The sequence below is a fragment of the Choristoneura fumiferana genome, chromosome 7 (genome assembly GCF_025370935.1).
Source record: "Choristoneura fumiferana chromosome 7, NRCan_CFum_1, whole genome shotgun sequence".
In the NCBI taxonomy this organism is placed as follows: domain Eukaryota; kingdom Metazoa; phylum Arthropoda; class Insecta; order Lepidoptera; family Tortricidae; genus Choristoneura; species Choristoneura fumiferana.
In genome coordinates, this window is record NC_133478.1 from 8285801 (window position 1) to 8307582 (window position 21782).

General features: G+C 36.8%; 1 protein-coding gene across 9 annotated transcripts in view; it reads left to right on the forward strand.

The window, feature by feature from the left end:
• ASPP (Ankyrin-repeat, SH3-domain, and Proline-rich-region containing Protein) overlaps positions 1 to 21782 on the forward strand; it is a 388674-nt gene that overhangs the window by 290899 nt on the left and 75993 nt on the right. For 5 of the 9 annotated variants that reach the window (XM_074090062.1, XM_074090066.1, XM_074090060.1 and 2 more), the window contains exon 2: positions 9094 to 9869. The exons of 3 other annotated variants lie outside the window; for them this stretch is intronic. In XM_074090062.1, coding sequence (XP_073946163.1) covers positions 9147 to 9869 — 723 coding nt within the window. In that variant the 5' untranslated portion in view covers positions 9094 to 9146. The remainder of the gene's footprint in view (positions 1 to 9093; positions 9870 to 21782) is intronic. One more of the 9 variants, XM_074090063.1, reaches the window with a different exon arrangement.

The window sequence follows — 21782 nt, forward strand, 5'->3', positions numbered from 1 at the left end:
TAAACGTAGCTATCATAAGGTCGCGGGTGAGCAAAGTCATTGTTTTAGTTTTAGACCGCCGCAAAGTAACGCCTGATTCAATAAATTATTATATCTTGACAAGTTTGTGCGTGACACAAAGTAGAACCCAGTTGCAGAGCATTTGCCGCACTTATCTTTAAAATCTTGATGGGCAGCACAGCCTCCCTTGGACAGGGTTCTACAATGTGTTTCATATGAACTTACTAATTACTAACGTCGATATACCAAAGTATACTATACTTGGTTTGGATAGGTATTTAACTAAATGTAAACAAAACAACGTCAATGGGTGTCTTAATTATTGATATTCCCCCATTAAACTAGCTAAAAATGACCATTTATGTATTGAAATACACTAGTGTAGTTTGTATTACAATGATAGATAACGAAAATACAAACTGAGACATGAATGCACAGAAAAACCAGAAAATGAGACCAGCGCTGGGAATCGAACCCAGGTCCTCAGCAATCCGTGCTGCGTGCTACACCACCCCTACACCACCGCTGGACAGGAATCTAAACACAAAGAGTGGAGTTGAAATAAAAAATACAAAAAGACTCCAAAAAACCAATCATAATGATAGATAAGTAAAATGTTTAAAATCCTTTAATCTAACAAATCTGGCAGCTGAAGTTTGTTTACATTTAGTTAATTACCTAAATGTTTCAAGTATAGAAGAAATGAGAAGTGAATCTACTGTGTTAAAAATGCAGTAAGGGGTTATCCCCTTACTGCATTTTTAACACGCGTATGTCCAACAGTGGACATCCTGTGGCTAATATGATGATGATGAAGAATGTAAGTGTGTTTAATAAAGGTGATGGGATTATTGTAGCCTAAATTTAATAAATATATTTTGACTTTGACTTCAAGTCGCAAAATGAGATATTAGTATAAGACGTGATGTGCCTAGGTTTAAGTCGCCCTATAATGATGTTTCTATTTATATTTTAGAGTAAAAGAGTAACAAACTAACTCATAAACACATAAAGCTTTTCATTTATAATGTTGGTAGGATTACATTTTTTGAGAACTTCTCCGCTGTCTAAAGTTGAAAGAGTAATTCGCCTATATAATATCCCATTCACTTGGAAACACATGGCGCCATGTGTTTATTGTACCCAACGTCAGTAAGTATTTTATATCTAACGATATGTGAACACGAAATTAATTTCTCCTAGTTTCAATGATAATCCGTAACTCTGTGGATAATCCATTACCGGGTAGTAAATTTACTCAACTATTACTTTCATATTCAAATTTATGCCTACAAGGGCAAAGTTAATAGCGTAGTGAAATTACCTACCCCAGGCTCTCACAGATAGATATCTATATCTTTCGCCTGAATTGTTCGCTTAGCCCGATTAGAGGTAGGCGCTTGCCGAAATTGATTTACAACTGTTTAAAACTAAGCCCCATTCTATTAGATTATTGGGGTTAATGGTTCTGCACAGATCCATCTCAAATATTTATTACGAACAGATCCTTTATGAGTATCAGTATTAATCCATAATTAATATTTAATTAATCCGTCTTAGTAAATTCAATTATCGCATCTCAAGCGTTTATATTTTAAAATAACATTACCGTTTTGCTTTACTTTCATGTTGTTTTACAGAATCTGTAATAACATAATAACACAGTAAAGACGGAATAAAACCAAGTGGTTTTAAATGAAAAAGTTTATCAATCATGCTCGATGGCGTCGAAGAATGAAGATGAATGAAGTGATATCATTAGCTGTCTTTTATAATTTTATAACGATAACATGGTACGAGTACGTATGCTGTTTTCAATTTTTCTCCATGTTCTCGTATCGTATTGTCTTGATAAAAGTTTTCTTTGTTTTAAAGAGAAGAATATATAAAACGCTTAGTATTTGTAAACGCACCTTCCTGCGTACCTATCAATGAAGATTTTGTGTATTTTAACATACGAGCGTTAATTTAATTTCGTGTACTGTTGCAGGCACGTAGAGGTGATAGATACGTGCTAATTTTGTGACCCCACGAGACGATCGATGTTCTTATAGACTTGTGAATTTCATAAGGCTGATAATAGTATATTACTGCTGAGGCCGGGAAAAAGCAATTCGTGGATGAATAGAGTTTAAATACGAATCTACGAATTGCCATTTCCGCTGAGGCATGTATAGTGCTTTTCTCCAATATTTAATGCGAGGAAATAAAGCGAAATTGTTAAAATATTAAATTAAATGAATACTTTAAAAAGTTGCCCTTATACTTCCCGCGATACTTGTTTATTTTTTATTTTTTAAAGTACACGGCACGACTCTTAATGCCATTTCATTAGAAATAATAATGTAATTAAAAAAAAATATTATGTCAATAAAAAATATAAAGTTAAATGTAGATGAAGCTTTGTATCACTACAACTGAACGCTTTTTAGTTAATTCAGCCATTTTCTTTTGTTACCAGTTTTTCAGTTTCATTATGCTTGAACTCGAAATAAAAAAAAAAAACAGTGACACTGTTCGAGACATTTTTAAAGACGCTGTTTCTTCCTAAATTGAATCAAGTGATTTTATTTTTTTACTTTGTGTCAGTCTATAAGAAAGAACTTCGTGCACTATGTTTACAACAGTTAGGCGGACATTTCCAAGCATATTGGAGAAAATAATGTTTATTCCGTGTCCATCCTTACTGATATTATAAATGCTAGAGTAAGTTTGTTTGTTGCGCTTTATCATCTTAATTACATAACCGATTGGTATGAAATGCTGCAAACATAATTATGTACTAGAAGACCAGAACAAATAATGAGTACCTTTTATAATTAAAAAAAAAAAGTTGTTCCCAAAGGCGCGCAATACGTAACGAATCCTACGCGGACGAAGTCGCTGGCAACAGCTAGTGTTTGAATAAAGATATAAACGTACAAATTTGTCTCCATTACAAGCTCTAAATCATCCTATCTGATACTCTTTTATTCCAAGATAATGCTTACATAAACAGTTTTCACGGTAAAATGATCCCGCCTCCGACCTTTGATGCCATTACTGTGTCAAATCATGTCTGCGTATAATATCTTATTGGTCCTGTAGGCTATCCGAATTCGACAGTAACTCGAATGTGGGTTCAATAATTAAATCTCGCTCTTATTGAGCGGAGATCAATGGACGGACACCCCATCCATATTTCATGAACATACTCGTACGTCACTGCCAGCCACACGTGCTCTTCTTCTGCTAATTATCTTCGGTCATTACCGTTATTTACTTACCTATATAAGAAATTGTCTCAAGTATTGATAAAGCTGCTAATTATCTACTTTTTAATATTATGGAAATATTTAATCACATTCCTCCTGGAAGGTGGGACGGAGTGAGACTGAGAATCGAGCCCGGAGCGTTTACCTTTTTTTTAAATTTCTTCATAAATATGAAGGTGGCACTGAAGTAAACCCAGTTTGGGCTTATGAAGAATGCGGACTAGGGGTTGCGGCGGGCGGATTAAATTCTGTATACACGCGGTATTATTGATTTCTGTTAACTTTAAGGGAACATTCAATAGGTCAAATGAAGTTAGTTTCACAAAGAAACTAGTGGCCTAACTCTTACTGTTTAGAAGATAATCAAGGATTAAGATAATTAATTATGCGCACTAAAACAGCCTAAAGGTTTTTAATTTATGAGTTTTTTTGATGTACTTAACTGAAATATTCTTAATTCACACATTATTAGCAAAAGAAGATTAAAATGTGAGTTTTTTATGCCTCAAACTATCACACTCAAACAAAAAAAAAACGCAATGAAAAATATTTGGCCAAAAAGTGAATTACCAGGTTACTGGTCGATTCAGGAGAGCTGGCACGAATGGAATAAATGAGTGAATGAAAGTATCTGTGTGCTACCTATTTAAATATCTACACTTTACACAAATATGAAAATATTTGTCATGCATCTGTCATTTCCTACAAAAATGTCTAAGTGACATTACTTTCGTACAATCCATTCGTGCCAGCTCCTGTAGTTTCTTTCAATGAACTGAGCCATCTGCCGAAGTTAACGGAAACAAAAGAACGCGGTGTATAGCTCCATCTCCAGTCTTACCTATACAGTATTGCGATTCGCGTAATGCGTCATGCGCTGTGATTCCTCTCCGCCGCTCAAATAATAATTCAGCTCGTTTACAGCTTACGCCGCAGTGTATCTTCTTACATAATTCTTATGAAATTGGATATCCTCGACACTTCTGAGCACTTTGCAATTTGCGTGTTTGTTTTATCGTCCCCGTTTTGTTGGGAATAGAACGGAAACTTCGGAGATTTGGATAATAAAATAATACCTCCAATCTCCGGGCGAGTTTTTAAATTCTTTGAGGAAAATTGTGGAGGCTAGCAATGAACTGCTTTCAATTAAATACGGGCGGGTTACGAGACTTACTTAACGATCGATGGTGCTTAAAAAATGAAAATGATGAGATGGGAACAATTTAAAAGACCATTGTACATTAACAGTTTTTAATGGTTCGCGATTATTTACATTAAATATATTGTTACGGGATGTAAAGCCTGACCTGGGCCCGATTGCATAACAAAGTACAAGCTAATATTATTAGCGATTTTGTATTGAAATTCACTAATACTATTAGCTTGTACTTTATTATGCAATTGGGCCCAGGAATATAAAACACCTGACGCGAGGGCAGCACTTCTACACATTATACGATACCTATCAGTCATATTGACAACGGTGTCGGTGATGTTATTTAAAGGAATATTTTCTAATCCCTCGGGACTTTTCTATGAAAAATATTTTTATACATTGTGAATTATTTTCCTTCCAAGGCTATGGATAATCTTCGGCATCTTAACGCACAAAAACACACAATAACACTTAAAAGTGTATTTTAAAATACCACGCGCAAACAACGTTAAACTTTGACAGCAATAGACATTTGAATTTAGTGTTGCCAGTGCAAGAAATTAGTTCTATTGGTTTTCCGCAATATGGCGAGGTTTTTTATAATTCTGGTCAGTCTTTAAATCTTGGTTACCTTTACACGCACGCACGGTCTACACAACGTTAATATCTACCCACAAAAAAAAACAGTACCCGTGATCATGAACTACGTCGAAATATCGGGAGCTCATTAAAAGTAATCACGGTTTACATCCCTTAGATATATTCATTTACTATTAGACTTTATCCGCGTCTTGTCTCGTACTCGTATACATTATATTCGGGATTTTTGTAAATTCCTATGGGAACTCCCAAAAATGACATCGTCGATTCCACATTAAATACCCACGCCATATTTGTGGTCTCTAATCGGGTCTATATCGACTGGTCGAAACTTGTTAGTAATAATGTAATGAATGTTTGTCATAATGAAATGTTTGACATAACTCTTTTTTTCTCTGAAACCATTTATTTTTCAGAATTGTTAAGTATAAAACAAACCTAACCTAACTTATGATAAATGTAAAAAAATGCGGGAAAAAAATCATAACTAACAAAAATTATGACAAACATTACACTATGACTTATAAAATTATGGCAGTCGAAAGGATCTCTCTCTAATCCTAATATCTATGCGTTAATCCAGATGTCCATCCACATACCAAATTGATCCAAATAAGGGGAATAGTATTATATTACTTGATAGTTCAATGTTCCTTTCAACTCTGGAAGCAGTGTCATTCAATTTAGTTAGTTTAGTTTAATACACCTAACACTTTCATGTATCATTATACTCAACCTGTCCGTAATATTACACCTTCAATGTTATACTATTTTTTTCTATGGTCAATAGGTAAAGAGGAGTCACTGAAGCTTAGCTTGAAAAGCTTAGCTTGAAAAGCTTAATATCATAACTCATGACATCACGATAAAATCAAGTGGGCTATTCCTCGCATTCGAGATGAAAAGTCAACGTGTGTTCCAAACTTTGAATCCCTGTATGAAATTTTTGCAAATAACATTCTTCCAGCTAAAGCCCTAAGGTCTAAGTCTTAGTTATGTTGCTGTCGGTACGAGCTCAGGAAACTAAGGGGGAGCTCCGTCCCTGTTTCCCGTTTCTGCTTCCGACGCTACTTCCTGCTTGTGTGTGTGTGTCACTTTGTGCCATGTGTTAGTGATAGCATCGTTATATTCTACCTAAAGCCTTAAAACAAATATGTTATATATTATACACCCGAGTGACATCTCGATCGCCGTTTGCCGCTAACCATTGTTTCTTGTAATTCTTTTCTTGTATTTTTTTACCCCACGAGACAGGCCATGCCTAGTGTGGGGGTCAGCACAAATGTATGTATGTAAATAAACTCTTTATTGTACAAAAGAAAGTAAACAAAACACAATTGACAAACTTTGAGATACTTGTACAAAGGCGGACTTATCCCTAAGTATTCTGCGTCTTTAATATTTTTGGAAATAAACTATTTGTATTTTGTATTTGTATATTTAATGATATTGTAACGGATCACTCACGTCTTAAACCGAGGTTAGCTCGACATGTTTCGGGCTATTTCGTAGCTCTTCTTCTCAGGAGCACGCGATACGCATGTCGAGCTAAACTCGGTTTAAGACGTGAGTTATCCGTTACAATATCATTTAAAATAGAAATTTAAAATAGAATGGTTCATTGCATATTTTATGTCTATTTCACTTTTTCTGCTCGAAAGTTGATTGCAAGAGATCGCTCTTTAACTTAAGGCCGCTTGTTGTTTATCTCTACTTTTTAATCTTCTTTAGTACCTTCTTTAGTAGTTTAGTCGATAAGTGAGAAGTCACTATGATAGGTCAAAAGTGCTTTAATAATAATTCCGCTCCCTGAATCAAAATATAATTGTTTCCAGTTTTAGATTATTTTGCGTCGGGAATACAACGAAAACTACGGTGAAGACTAATTTAAGGTGACTCTGTTTTGGAGCGAATGACCTAGCAAAAATAAGTTTTCTAAATACATTCCGTTACGTTAATATACAAGTTCTATAAACCGAGCAAAATTGAACGTTAAAACAAATGTTTTCAACGGTTTACAAAGAAATTCAAATACATTTTTTTTTCCAAAAAACTCTTTATAATCTAAATTTTTTGTCGCCCAAAATCCCGAACGAACATTAATATGCTACAAATCGGCTTGCATTTATTAACCGTCCTTTTACTCTTAACGTCTAATGACATTTGCAATTCCATTACAACCATTTCACTCACTCAATATTTACTTTGGAATATTCGGAGCTAATCTGTGCTATATTAAATGATATTTGATTAACTGCTGGAAACCGTCGACGTGATTGCGATTCTTAATTAGGACTTTGTGACAAATAAAGGGTTACTGCTATTTGCTTTCGCTGTGTCTATTTTTTTTTAGTCCTAACGATTTCGAATACGAAAAGCCAGTATTTTTTCGCGTCGCGAATGAGTCATTTTGCTTATCTCATTTAAATAATAGGAAAAAGTGCAGACCAAAAAGCCAAGAGAGAAGGCAGGGATTTCCTCGCTGCTTGTACCAATTTTTAATTTATACTGCCAGTTTTATCAACAACTTTCCCGTAAGGAAGATATACTTTAGTAATTGCAGGATTACGTTGGATAGTTATTGCCTCCTTTATTTTTATAGGCTACCTGAGATTAAACTTCTAGTTATCTCCTATACTGACGCGATAAGTCTTGTATATTTTTTAGGATTTATTTGAGACTAATTGTGTCACTAAAAACAAAAACGTTCGTTAACTTCTTCAAAATTATAGGATTATATATAAATTGTAAACATCGTAATTTTTGAGAAACAATAATGATGTAGGTACATAATCGATTAACGCGTAATATATGGTGTCTATTAACCAGGACATATCGTTACTAATGTAAGCGAAATGTATCGGTTATTAGATGGAAGCATGATTGTCGACGAGATTAATACATTATGCATGAGCTTTAGCAACACGCACATATGGGTTATATGAAACGCAACAATTGGCTTATGTTTGTCTTCAGTAATAGGACTTGATAGTTCATGTGTACAGCTGTGTAACAGCAAAGTAAAAATCAGTGCAATAACCAAAACTAACTTGCATTTATCAGTGATTTCACCTCGGTACCATCTACACTGCCAAAAACAAGTTCTCATATATATTACATTTTTTTTACATAAAACCGACCCCTGATTGACCCCTGTCTCACCTGATGAAAAGTGCATACGAGGCCAAAGGTTTATCTCACTGGCCATCTTAGAAACGTGAAAGTCAAAGTGACATAATTTATACTCTTATTACATTTCTAAAGAGTGCAACGATTTTTCATACGTATAGAGATCAGCTGCAAGTTTTCAACTTTACGCAGCTCCATTCTGATAACGTCAACTTTTCATGCGAGCTGAAAGCATACGTGCTGTTGCAAAGCTGGGGGTGGCTTTTTAACTTTTCTGGTTACGAAATAGATTCTAGGGCACGTGAAAGTTTTTGTTCCATTGGGTTAAGTTGGTTGATGTAACATTTATTTGTTACAAGGTTTTTTTTTTTATTTTTTTTGTACATGCTTTTACATTTTTAGGCACTATTAAAAACCTACAGCAAGTTTATGCAACAGTTGGCGAGATCGCCAACTCAACGATACAACTCAACTTGTAACGATCTTATGTTTGTAAATTTGTAAACGTACTTCCTGTAATCCGATTGAGCTGAAACTTATCATACTTATTTATGTAAATCCGATGACACTATCTTATTACTACGCTTTACCATGTTCTCTAATCATCCCTGCTATTTAGATGTTGTTGTCTCAGAAAATGAGACGTTATTGATAGAACGCGTTGTTTACTTAACGCTAAGAAGTGCCATTAAGTTAAATTATTACCAGGATATTAACAGCTTCGTGGTGATGTTTATCCCTATTCAGTGTGAAACAATGCGCCATAACTTACCGCAACAGAGGGAAGTCTAATGTCAGTGTTACAGCTTGTGGGATACTGTGCTACGGCATTTTAAACATTACACCTAACAAATGTATAGTAATGTGTTTTAGTTATGCGTGTATCATAATACTTTGTACTATGTATTCAAGGCGAATGATCGACGTTTCCTAAGTTTTATAATAATTATCTAGGTCATTATGCAAAATATATCAGAAATATGTGTTAAGTCGATGACTTCGTAAAAATGTTAGCTTGCGTGTGTCAGCCTACAGAAACCGCTTTGTCATTCAGAGGTGGACCGCCGGTTAGCATGGGACCGCTGGGCGCGTCTAGCAAACCACGCCATCATGTCACCGACACTATGAAAACTATCAAAATTTCGGCGAAACCTACTCGCCGGTACAGCAGCGAGACCAAAGAAAGTTCCCCGTCGCAAACATCGTCACCCTCCTTTATTAATTCCTCCGGAAGCCTTTTGAACCTCCGAAAGATAGAACGGAAAGCTAAATCAACGAAGATTCTCGTGAACCCGGTTTGCTCGGACAGTATTGGGACGAGTGACGACAGCAATCGATCTAAAAAGGCTTCAAAGTGGAACGGCAAGAAGAAACGTCTCAAGTCAGAAAATGAGAAACGCTACCAAAATGATGAAACCAAGAGTGATAAAAATGGTGCGATTAGTCGAGACTCATCGGTTAGGGAAAATAAGAAATCGATATCATGCTTCAAAATGAAATGTTCGGAGGATAAATCACGTTCGGACGACGATGGCAAATCTGGCGGGGAGAACTGTACAAATGAAAACTCTAGTAATGTAATGAACGCCGAGAAGCCCGACCTTATTAATCATTCAATAATAAATAGTAAAGAGATCTTAGTGGATGAGAACACGATTGTGGGAAGAGCGAAAACTGACCAAACGGTTACAGGGAAGACTGATAGTGTTATAGCGGTTAAGGAAAATGAGGTAAGATTGGATAAACGTGAAGATCACTATACTGGTAATTCGAAGTGCTTAACCCAAAGGAGCATCCACATAACAAAAAACGCATTCTCGCTACTGACAAGCGTATTTCAAGCGTAAACGTATTTAAAGCCGAGGTTTCATGGTGGATACAGACATCTTCCAACCGAAGCAACTGGGATTCTATGGGGAAGGCCTATGTCCAACATGGACGTCCTACAGCTGATATGATGATGATAATGATGAAGTATAATTCAGACGTCACCTAATTAGCTGGTTTATGTAGCCACGTCAGTGGGGACCTTTGCCTATTAATTAATTTGTCTTTAGGCTCTTGGTTTACTACAGTTAGTAAATTATGGTGTTCGATTGCGTGACTAGAATCAAATGTCGTTTAACTAATTGAATGCATTAACAACATGCAATTAACTGCAACCTAAATATCCAAATTAAAATGAACCATTTGAAGTATTGCGAACCAAAGTATATTATTTATAAAATCTACTAATGAGATGGTTAAAAAACCTACATGTTATTTTTATTTATTTACTAATTATATATATGTTTTCTTTGGTTACAGGTAAGAATTTCGTCCTTCCTTTTTCATCACGTATGAACAGAAAACAACAAGGTAACATTAACAATTTAATTTAGATTACTGAAGTTATTAACTCGCCAATGGAGAATAGATTTAATCGGGCCACGATAAATGCACTAGTTACCCCACCCCTTTGCTATCAATTTCATCCCTCTAACATCCAAAAGAGAAGAAAATAAATATTAATTAAGGAAGCAATTTAAAAAGAAAACTCTCTTACAATTTTATCCCTTTTCGTACGCCAGCAAAAAACTCTGAAACTTACGTTTTATTTTTTAAAGACGAGGACAGTACTCGCTTGATTCATTTGAATAGTCTTAATTTTATTCTTCAAGAATTCCGTAATGTCAGCCACTGTACTGGGCAACTCAAGCCGAAAAGGGGTAGGCAATTTGTCATAAAAATAAGCGGTATATTGTAGATAGATGATATATTCTTATAACGAAAAATGTTAGTAGAAAGTAAAGACAAAAAGGCTTTTCATACGATTCATCTAATAAAGAAATGGGATAGGCTTACCAATGGTTCTGAAGTAAGATTTATTTTACTGGCTATATTGAAAAAAGTTGGTCAAGTATATTGCACGATTCAACATAACTCAATAAAAATACACGAGTTATGTACGAACGGTACGAACCTATAGTTTCTTTAAGTAAGAAAATAAATTCAAAGTGATATTATTAAATAAGTCTGCTCTTGTCATCGGACAATTTACATCATCCATTTCATAATTCACTGTCACGTCGGCTAACAGCTTATTTATTTACACAACGAGGAGTGTTGATAGAGGGGGAAACACAAGAGAACAAAATCACACGAGCCAACGAAGTTACTTTGCGGCATCCCCGCATAAAACAAGTTTACACAGTAAAATAGTCACTAAAACGGTTTACACCTCGGTAAAACGTTAGATGCCACAACTACACGAGCTCGCATTTTGTTTATAGGAAACAAATTTATAATAAAATCTTTTTGAAAGCCATTCAACATTGTCTCGCGGCAACGTTAGACGTCACCGGCAACAATACTCTCGGCTCGCACCGGTGATTCATTGTTTATGTTTACGTTTAACTTCGCTTTATGGCGCGTAAACAAAACTCGTATTTCGTGGTGCCCATTGAAACTTGCTTCAATGTCGCGCTCAGAGAGACGTGTAAGAGCAAGAGTGCTGTAAAGAATTCTCTAAATGTTTATTTTTATAACGCGCCGCGCAGCCTGTCAAAGAGGGCGGATCTTTTACCTAAAACGCGCAGTCACCTGTCCTTTGAAAAATGCCTGTGAAAAGAAAGCAGGCCGAGTGAGAAGTGGAAACGTTCCCGCTATGTTTATAGGTCGTGGCCTCAACTATTTATTTTCAAGCACCCGACGGATGCTCGACGACGTCGGGCCTACTTTTCGCTTACTTGAAATGGAAGATGCTGCTTTGAGATGGTTGACAGCGACAGTTTCATTACATTTTTCACGACGAACGATGCCTAAATGAAATAAGTCTTCACCGTTAGAGCCCCGTGCAAAGATCAAGTGTGTAAATAATGAGAAATTGTCGCTAGTGAATTCGTGTTTGCGTTTAATTTTCATATACGAGTGATATTAACTTGGGGCGCGAGATAAATACCCTCACTTGAAACCCACTCCCCGAGCGCTCGCGGCTGTGGCTCTCTCATAAATTATTATGCATTTTATCGCGTCGCACTGGATTACCAAATTAATTACAATTTTCAGCTAAAAACTTTGTTAATTAAACTAATACGGTGACTTGCTCGAGAATATGTTTGTTGTGCGCAGCTTATTTAAATGCGAATGATATATTCGAGTTTGTTCGATGTTGCTCTAGCTTTCAACCTAAGCCTGTTATTAGGGACCTGCTAAAATCTGCAAGTGAAGTCAGTGTCAAAAGTTAAACCATTAAAAGTTTCTTTCTGTTCGGCAGAAATGACGTTTCTTTTCCCTTGTTTTAGAAGTCCAGCGAACTACTCTGGCCTCGTATTGCCAGGTTTCGTTTATGAAAGTTCTCATTTGCCGTTTGCTTCTTTTACTCCTACGTTTTTTGCGGCGCTGTTAATATTTTCAGATAAAATAGTTAATTTCAGATAAATTAGTTTCTTGCGGCGCATTCTTCTTGGCAATGATGGTCTTTCCGAAAGCGCTGGTAGTTTAAAAATGACGTGTAAAATTGCCATTGCGGCCTATTTACTGAATAAATCATTTGAATTTGTTTTTGAATTTTGACTGATTTACTTACTCGTAGTTGGATAACATAAGGTTTCCGCATCTAAGCTTTTGCAGTTCTCTAAGTTCTCCTGACGGCCTTCCTTTGGGATATCACAGAACTTTCGTCAATTTACTTTCTCGGTGTAAGAGAAAATCATACGGTTGCTTTACAAATATTTTTCTTAGAACGCTGTTAAAATAAGCCAAAGCCCCTTGTTGACGATTTCCTCTTTGAAGCAAATTGTTTATCAACCGCTCGCAAAATTTGAATGATGAGATTCGATTTGCTTTAACAAAAAAAAAAAGTATTTTTAAATTAAAGATGGATGTTTACGCTGTATTAAAACAGCATATAATAAATTATATTTCATTCCAAGTATGTAATTGCACTAATTAATAATATTAAAGTCAATCTGATCACTGTATGTAATAAATATCATGGGACAATTGACACCCAATTGACCTCCTCTTAAACTAAGCAAAACTTGTACTATGGGGACTAGGCAACGGACAAACATACTTATATCGATAAATACATGCCTAAACACAAATTGAACTTCCCAGACTCTAGAACAAACATTCAATATTATTACATTAAACATACAAATGTATCGGCCTAGGGATCGAATCTCAAGCTTCACAGCCAAGTTCTTGAACCACTTGGCTATCCAGTCAGTGGGTAAAAATTATAAGATTATAAGCCAACCAACATTCAAAGTGGAGTTAACTAAAATCTTTTAATAAACCAGGCATCTCCTACATAATCTAGCGCGCAACGCACAGAATGTCACCTCATTAGGGAAAGTATGCCTGCCCTAGCACTCGTCATATGTCACAAATGCTTTTCTTTATCACAGTCGCCAGATACTCGACACATTCCATTCCAGCCTACATCTAAAATAGAAAAAAAATGAGTTGATAAACTAGTGGGAACGCTAGTTTAATGGCATGGGAGGGAGTTGCGGTGCGGGCGAAAGAAGTTTCGACGTGCCATCTGTGGAAATAAAAGTTCTACGACCGATTTTTGCCTTCATACAATAAAAATTAATATGGAATGTATATTTATTAATATCTAAACATTTTACTGCCGATTTAGCAGCTAAGAATATTGAGATTTCCAAACGCGTGCATGATATTTTTAAGTAAAATTAAATTTAGTGTAATTTTTTAATTTGCGAGAGCGAACGAGAACAGGTGTTCTTAGTGCATTTTTAATGAGATCTAGTTAATAAAGCAAGTACCTCAATCGCAATTTACGAGTACTCTTCGAGGAGTCTGCAGCCTCACCTAGATCGCATAGGTTTGTTCTCACCCTTATTTTGCCCACCACCCGGACGCCCCTTTTAAGTTTTTTTTTATTCGACTAAATGGCTAACGAGCAAGTTGGTCTCCTGATGGTAAGAGATCACCACCACCCATAAACATCTGCAACACTAGGGGTATTGCAGATGCGTTGCCAACCTAGAGGCCTAAGATGGGATACCTCAAGTGCCAGTAATTTCACCGGCTGTCTTACTCTCCACGCCGAAACACAAGTGCAAGCACTGCTGCTTCACGGCAGGATTAGCGAGCAAAATGGTGGTAGCAATCCGGTAGTTATTTTTTCTAAAGCTCCTTTCTTTACTAAGTAACATCTCATTATTCCTGCGCGTTCTACTGCCACTTTCCCCGTGAAAACGTTCACGCCCACATTGAGTACCTATAGACCTAGTATCCAAGACCATAACTAGTAATGTGTATACGCAGTGAATCCTCGGTCCCATGCTCTGACCCGCAGTTGCTCGGCTGCTATAAACCGCATTGTTCCCGCTTCACGGACTGCGCTACACCGATGCTCTGTATTATTTACGGCTAGTACATTATTCAGCTGCTCTGACTTCTGTTAGGCATCTAGGTGGGTGCAACTATGGACGCTGTTAACCCTGTAATAGCGAATTTGTATTGACAGAGGTTTGCCGGCTCGGTCCGGATTTACAGTGCAAACGAATAGACTAGTGCCTCTGTAAGCTGTATGTTTAGATCTCGCGGAATGGCTGAACTATAATGTTTTTTACATTTTCAACCTGTAAGTATATGGCACTGCCATATTTGAAAAATAAATCCAGAATATTATCGTCAAAAAATCTATATAGGTACTCGTAATTTTCAACTTGCTGTACTGTGAGACCTGTAGAGAATTATATCTGGACATCCAGACTGACGAGTTGTAACGGATACGACAACGGATTGGACGGACGGACAGACAAACAAAAAAATAAACATGTTAGGGTTTCGTTTTTGCTAATTTATAGTCATCTTTACTAGTAGTTTAGTGGCGGCACTGCAAAACGAGATTACTGTTTGATACCAAACACTTGAAGTCCCATGTGAATCAAATTCAGCTTTATACAAAAATTATAAATCTGTGTCGCATGACGTAGAACTACGTTGGAAATCGTTACACGTTTGGTCCTAAAAGTGTCCCTGCACAACGTGAACGTTTATTTATTCATCGCATTACGTCAATTCGGACATTAGGCAACAGAGGGCAACTGGCGACCGGGGCCTATTCCATGTGTTCTAAGCTAAAGACTTAATGGAAAAAATAACGTACGGCTTAAATAGGTTATTTTACATCTACTGACAAGCTAAAATAAATCGCTTATCGCACTATTTTGTATAGAAAGTGACCCTTTCTACACTAACGAGTTAGCTAACAACTGAATTATTAAATTTACTTTCGTTTTTCTATTACTTATTCGGCTGTTAGCGTTCCTAGTTTGTTTTAATGTTAGGAAGGTTACAGTTTATGTATTTAATAATAGAAATATACAGACGTTTCTGCCGCTGTGTAATGGCAATGCATACCGTGCCGTGACCACAACATAGTCCATTTCACGAATTCGATGATTAAATTAGTGCTACGTTGGCTAGTTATCCAGGTGTGTATACATGCTCCTATGACACACACACAATGCAAATAACGGCGTCACTAAAGTAGTTTAATTATTTAGGCATATGATTATGTATTGTGGTATATGTAGTTCCACTGCCACAGACGTAATCGAGTGGACAAGCCCGAAAACTTTATTAAACTTTTCATTTCCACACAAAAACACAAAAAGCAGTCTGCTCCATTGTTATTACAAGCTTTTATTTAGTTTCACCTGTCCCGTTGTCTGTCTGTAATCAAATCTTGCAAGTTAAATTCGACCAACTTCTAGTAGTTGGATTGACTTGAAATTTGGTATACTTATGTAAATTGTGTGACAATACAATAATCTGGTAGTGACATCCTGGTAGTCCGGCCAGGATCGTCTCCACAGGACGGAACTCTTCAACGGTTAATGGCATCGTCTTGAAATTTGGTATGCAAATGTTGTTTAGGTGACATTAACAAGTACACAGTCAGCAAAAACAAGCTTGTATTAAAAATTAAATTTTTACCAAAAAGTTATTATTATAATGCTTCTAGAACCTTACACTACGAGCATTTGCATATTGTGGACTTTTTCGAATTATTTTTGTCTCGCAGTTAAGGGTACACATTAAAATAATTCCCTTCTAAATATTCTAGGCCTAAAGCCAGTCCTTTGTTCAAAAAGAGCTTAGAGCACTGATGCCGAAATATCTATTACGTAAATTTGAAAAGTAACGAATTTCAAACTAACGCTAGTTTTTCTTACACGAAGTAATTTGTGGTGACAGCCACAAAAGCAATCTGGTTTAATGTCGATAAATTGTCGCCGTCACAAAGGACTTTATGTGCGAACCCGGTTACTGTAATTCACACCATGTGTCTTATATTACTTCAGCAACATACCTAAATTCGAATATTTCAAATACCTACTTCGCCCGGGAGGTAAAGATCCATAAGTTTTAATTAAACAGCTCGTTATCCGTTATATTTACTCGACGTTATCGTTTAAAGGCAACCCTTGCTACCTTCACATCCATAATATTAAAACGGAACATAGAGTGACGTTTATTGAGTTTCAGATATTTTGCACCCTTTAGCGAATTGACGTAAAACAATATGTATGCAAAAGCAATCTCGTTACTAAATAAGTAAACAGCACAACTAACATCAGCTTAGAAAGTGCTTACATGAAACAAATAAGCAGAGGCAGCTAGTACTTACCTTATACCTTAATGACATCGTTACATTAAAGAAGCGTCGTTTCAGGTGATTTTCCATAAAAGCTAAAAAGCTGGGCAACTCTGTTTGCAAACGACGTTGTTTGCCGTGCCTCTATTAGCTATTCATACGGGGAAATAACCGCGTGAGCGTGTTTCGATCAGTCAATAAGTTCAATCCACCTGCGCTCTTATGCCGAGTAATACCACGCTTTACGAAACGCATGTACATATATTTGTACTAGCTTTTGGCCGCGCCTTCGCCCGCGTGGAATATCGCGCACTGTTCCCTCAGGAACTGTGCATTTTTCTGGGATAAAAAGTAGCCTATGTCACTCTCTGGCCCATAAACACTCTCTATGCCAAAAATCACGTCGATCCGTCGCTCCGTTTCGACGTGAAAGACGAACAAACGTACAAACAAACACAAACATACAGACACACACACTTTCGCATTTATAATATTATAGTATGGATGCACTAAATTTCCGCTGACATTGCAAATGAGAGCCGAAAGGATAAGTGCACGTTTAATCTTCGTAGCTGTCGCCTGACTCGACATCACAAACAAAACACATAGTCAGATTTGCACGGAGCATTTCTCATTTGGGATTTTGGCGCCACCGTTTCTCTCGCACCTATTATTTTGTAGTAGCTTTGCATAAGCCATCAAGTCAGTCTGAATGACATGGCTTTATTCGAGACAGCAGACGACACCGGACACCCGTTATTACGAAACTCGAACAGTAACAAACTCATGATTTATGGCTTGTTGCGCAAAAAATTGTCATTGTGACGGCTGTTCTTTATTTTCATTTCGTGACAATCGTTATTGGTACTTCTGGCCAGAAAAGGCCCGTAGGTGGGCCACCTTTGTCGCTTTATAAATCCTATTGGGTTTTTACAATAAGATCTCTGAGAGCGCTCTTTTCAAGTCTAACGAATAAGATACACGTGGATTGGCGCTGAAGATCCGTCAAAAGCATCATGCATTCCATCGTGAGTTTATCAAACAAATACTGAATTCAAGTTTAGAGGTAGAACGTAACTATTGGTGTTTAACTGCGCGTCGACATACTTTCCCAAGAAAATGAAAAAAAAATGGGTAATTCAATTTAATTTAAGGACATAGCATGCAAATACAGATAAAATATAGATGTATTAATTCGTTAAAATAAATATGTCATTAAGTAGAGTAGACTTTTATGTTTTCACTTTTTTGCTTCCTATTCCGAACGCAACTGTTCTACGTAATTTAAATGAAAAGTTTTACGTTAACCTTTTTCATCGCATCGATTAAGTAAAAATTGTACAGAAAAAATAAAATATCTCTCAAATTTGCATCGTGATCCAGCGATCACGAGCCAAATTCTTTAAGACAGCCACATTGTTCGGAGATCCTACTCTCGAAAAAATACGAGAGCAATAAATTCGTTTGCAGTCGCGGACCGTATTAAGGTCGTAATTGCAACCAACAAGGGCTTTCTTCCACAAGACGAGCCTAGGCGCCTCGGCTGCAATTTATTTTCTTGACAATATAAGCGGTCCTATTTTTCCAGTTACGAATTGCGGTCCCGCAGTAGAGGGCTCTGATCGGAGCTAAGTGCAGAAAAGTGTCGGCGAACCTCGCTCGTGGAACGCGGTCAAACACTGGCCTAGAGCTTTTAGTTGTTCCTTTCAGTGTTCTCAAGGCTACTGGGTCTTTAGTGCTGCCAAGTATTGTTACTTTTGTTACTCTTTAATCCCTTGAGTAAGGAATCATTTTAAGTTGGGAAGTTAGCGCTTCGAATCTAAATTTTTACCTATCTTGTTATTTTTAAGTTGATTTTTTCTACAGTTGCGCTAACGTTTAAATAAAGGCTTTGTAGACATAAAATACACCTTTCTTTGTGATAAAAAAAGCTCGAGAGATACAAGTGCAAATGAAGCGCTCGACATCAAATTCTTTCAACTTCAACCCTCCACGTGTCTCACAACAACCTGAGCAAGACAAAGGAGGGATGTAATAACGTCATCTGAAAGAATAGGAGCAGAACAAAACAGGGTGAAGTGGCAAGCCAGAGCCGACCTATTGTTGGCGGGATATTGCAGCGACGCGCGCGACACATGTATGTTGTGCCTTGGAGGTTGGAGGGCACTGGTAGCGGAAAAAAACATTCCTATCACGTCTAGACCTGAAAAAACCGGCCAAGAGCGTGTCGTACACGCCCAGGATAGGGTTCCGTATCCATTAGGAAAAAACAAATAATATTTTTCTAAGGATTTCGTATTGTGTAGGTACTGAATCTTCCAAGTTTAGGTATATTTTATACCTTAAGCTGCTATTTACTCTTAAACTACTAATAATTCTCAAGCAATCTTAGCCGCAATAGTTTTCCTTATAAATTTGATATATTTACACCCATTCTGAAATTTCTCAAATTTTTCCACCCAAGAGTTTAGATTTTAGAGGGGGGGACGCTCGATTTCAATGAAAATTTTCACTTTAAAGTTGAATTTTTCGCAAACAGATCACTGAATTGAAAAATTGTCTTAGCAACCCCCAAATGGTTTTAAAATTCCTATCCAACGATACCCCACTATATAGGGTTAGTACATCTTACTATCCTGTGTTATGTTATTTTCATGTGTTTTTATGTAAAATCAAGAGTTTTACAATACAATACAATTCAATACAATACAATCGCACTTAGCTTGCTTTTAAAATATTAGATTTCGTTGGGTAATTGCGAATCTTAAACAGAAAACCATTTTTAAGCGAAATAATTATGTCCGCGTTGCTACACACTGAAGGCACGCCTTTAAATGTTCTCTGCTAAGGTAAAGTGGACACGTAAAGCTGTATTTCCAGTTTATATAGCATCGCGGGTATATTATCTTGGTTTTAAAATGGTTTTCATTTTAAAATGCTTAAATTTTTATTAAGAGAATTTAATTCATGAAATTATTCGTTGAAAATAATCTCCCGGTTCTACTTCCACGATTCAACTTGTGCAATTAAAAATATGATTTTTAATCGACTTCAAAAAAGGACAAGATAATCAATTCGCTTGTTTTTTTATTTTTTTTCTGATGAAATATTCACAACGTTCCACATCCTCGTACACACTCTCGCATCGCTTTAGGGCCTTTTTTAGCTGATGCGGTTTGCACGAAGCGGGTAGGGTAGCCTATTGAAAAATACTTGTGTTTACCCGCCCCTTTGTATTTTGTATTCCCAAATGGGGTAGGCAAACTTTCGCATTTAGGTATAATATAAGTAGGATAGGATGAGAGCGGTAACTGCACGCGTCGCATGCGACGGATTTTACCTGCACTTGTACTATTATCTTCTCTGTGCCTGCACCTGTAGGCGTGCGCCCGCTCCGTGTATACGCGCCAGGGGTGACACTCTTTTCCGGCCCGGATAACACCGATATGGAAATACCGGCCCTGTTTTTTGTGTACACGCCCATAGAAACTGACGTGAGCTTCTATGGGCGTGTACATGAAAAATAGGGTCGGTATTTCCATCCCGGTATTATCCGGGCCGGGAAAGAGTGTCACCCCGCGCCAGTAGTAACTCTGGTGGAAACGCAGCCTTAGCCGTGACAAACGTCCCTTGCCCGTGCACGATCAAATAAGATACTCGATCAGTGCTACGCCGTAGATTGTGTAGCACTTCGTAGCACAAATATTTATTCATAATCTTGCCTTGTTAGCATTGAAGCGGGCTGTAAGGCACGTAAGTGTAGCGGTGACTTTTAATGCGCTTATATGTAATTTTCAGATATCCTTAGAGACTGAGTGTTGGAAGGATCAGGGTTATTTATTTTAATTACTCATTTATGAGTACTACGTAGCTAACTATGAGTAAAAATTGAAATTTGGAATTATTTAATATTGTAGGTAGGTAAATCTATCTATATTTTAAATTGTATGATCGGGGTACCATGAATTGGCTTAAATGTACTTAATGAACTAAAAGAATTTCTTTGCTCACCCGCGACCTTAAAGCAATGAAATTCTTTTAGTTCATTGATATGGTCTTCCGCAAAGTAACGACTGATTCAATAAATTATTTAAATGTACTTAATTGTAACTCTTTATATCAACTTATAAACTTTACAAAACGATAAAAAAAATATTCTGGGAAAGTTCAAAATTGGCGATCAAAAGACAGAGGTGCCCGGTCTCGAACCTATAACCCTCTACAAGGCTATAGGTCAAACCTAGGCTACAATGAGTCATTAGGATAATAATAAAATAACACAACAGCTAAAATTAATTCAATATGTCAGCTGAGTAAGAGGAACTTGCTATCAATCATACGACTCTCTCTCTCATTTCATCTCCAATGAGATTTACTCCTCATAATACACTGCGCATAATATTAGACGTGATCTGAATTGTAGTAGCTTTTTCTTTTGTGTCTTTTAAGCCCACGATTTGCGAGGGGTGTTTCTTTACTTTTGCTACACAACATTGATTTAAAAAAATTGAGTTGAAAGAATTTAGTTCGTCGCTTACATGAAGTAAAAAACCTGCTTTCAAATAAAAAACGGCATTCAAATCGGTCCACCCGTTTAAGAGCTACGGTGCGACAGACAGACACACACTCACAAAATTAAAAAAAATAATTATGAGACTTCTTTTTGCATCGGGGAGTAAAATAAACAGCTAAAGTGTGCAATAAAATCTTTTACCATGGGAGTATAGACAAGAATATGTGTCTGTATGTCTCTGTGTGTGTGTGTGTGTGTGTGTCTGTCTGTCTGTACTGCACCGTAGCTCTTAAACGGGTGGACCGATTTGAATGCCGTTTTTTTTAATTGAAAGCAGGTTTTCTAGCGATGGTTCTTAGACATGTTTTATCAAAATCGGTTCAGCCGTTTTTGAGATATTGAACTTTAAAGTGACAAAGTCGGGGGTTTCCCAACTTTTTGTCGGTTAGCTTAGGTTAGGTTAGGTTATTCAGTGTAAGTATATGGCTGATATGATGATGATTAGGT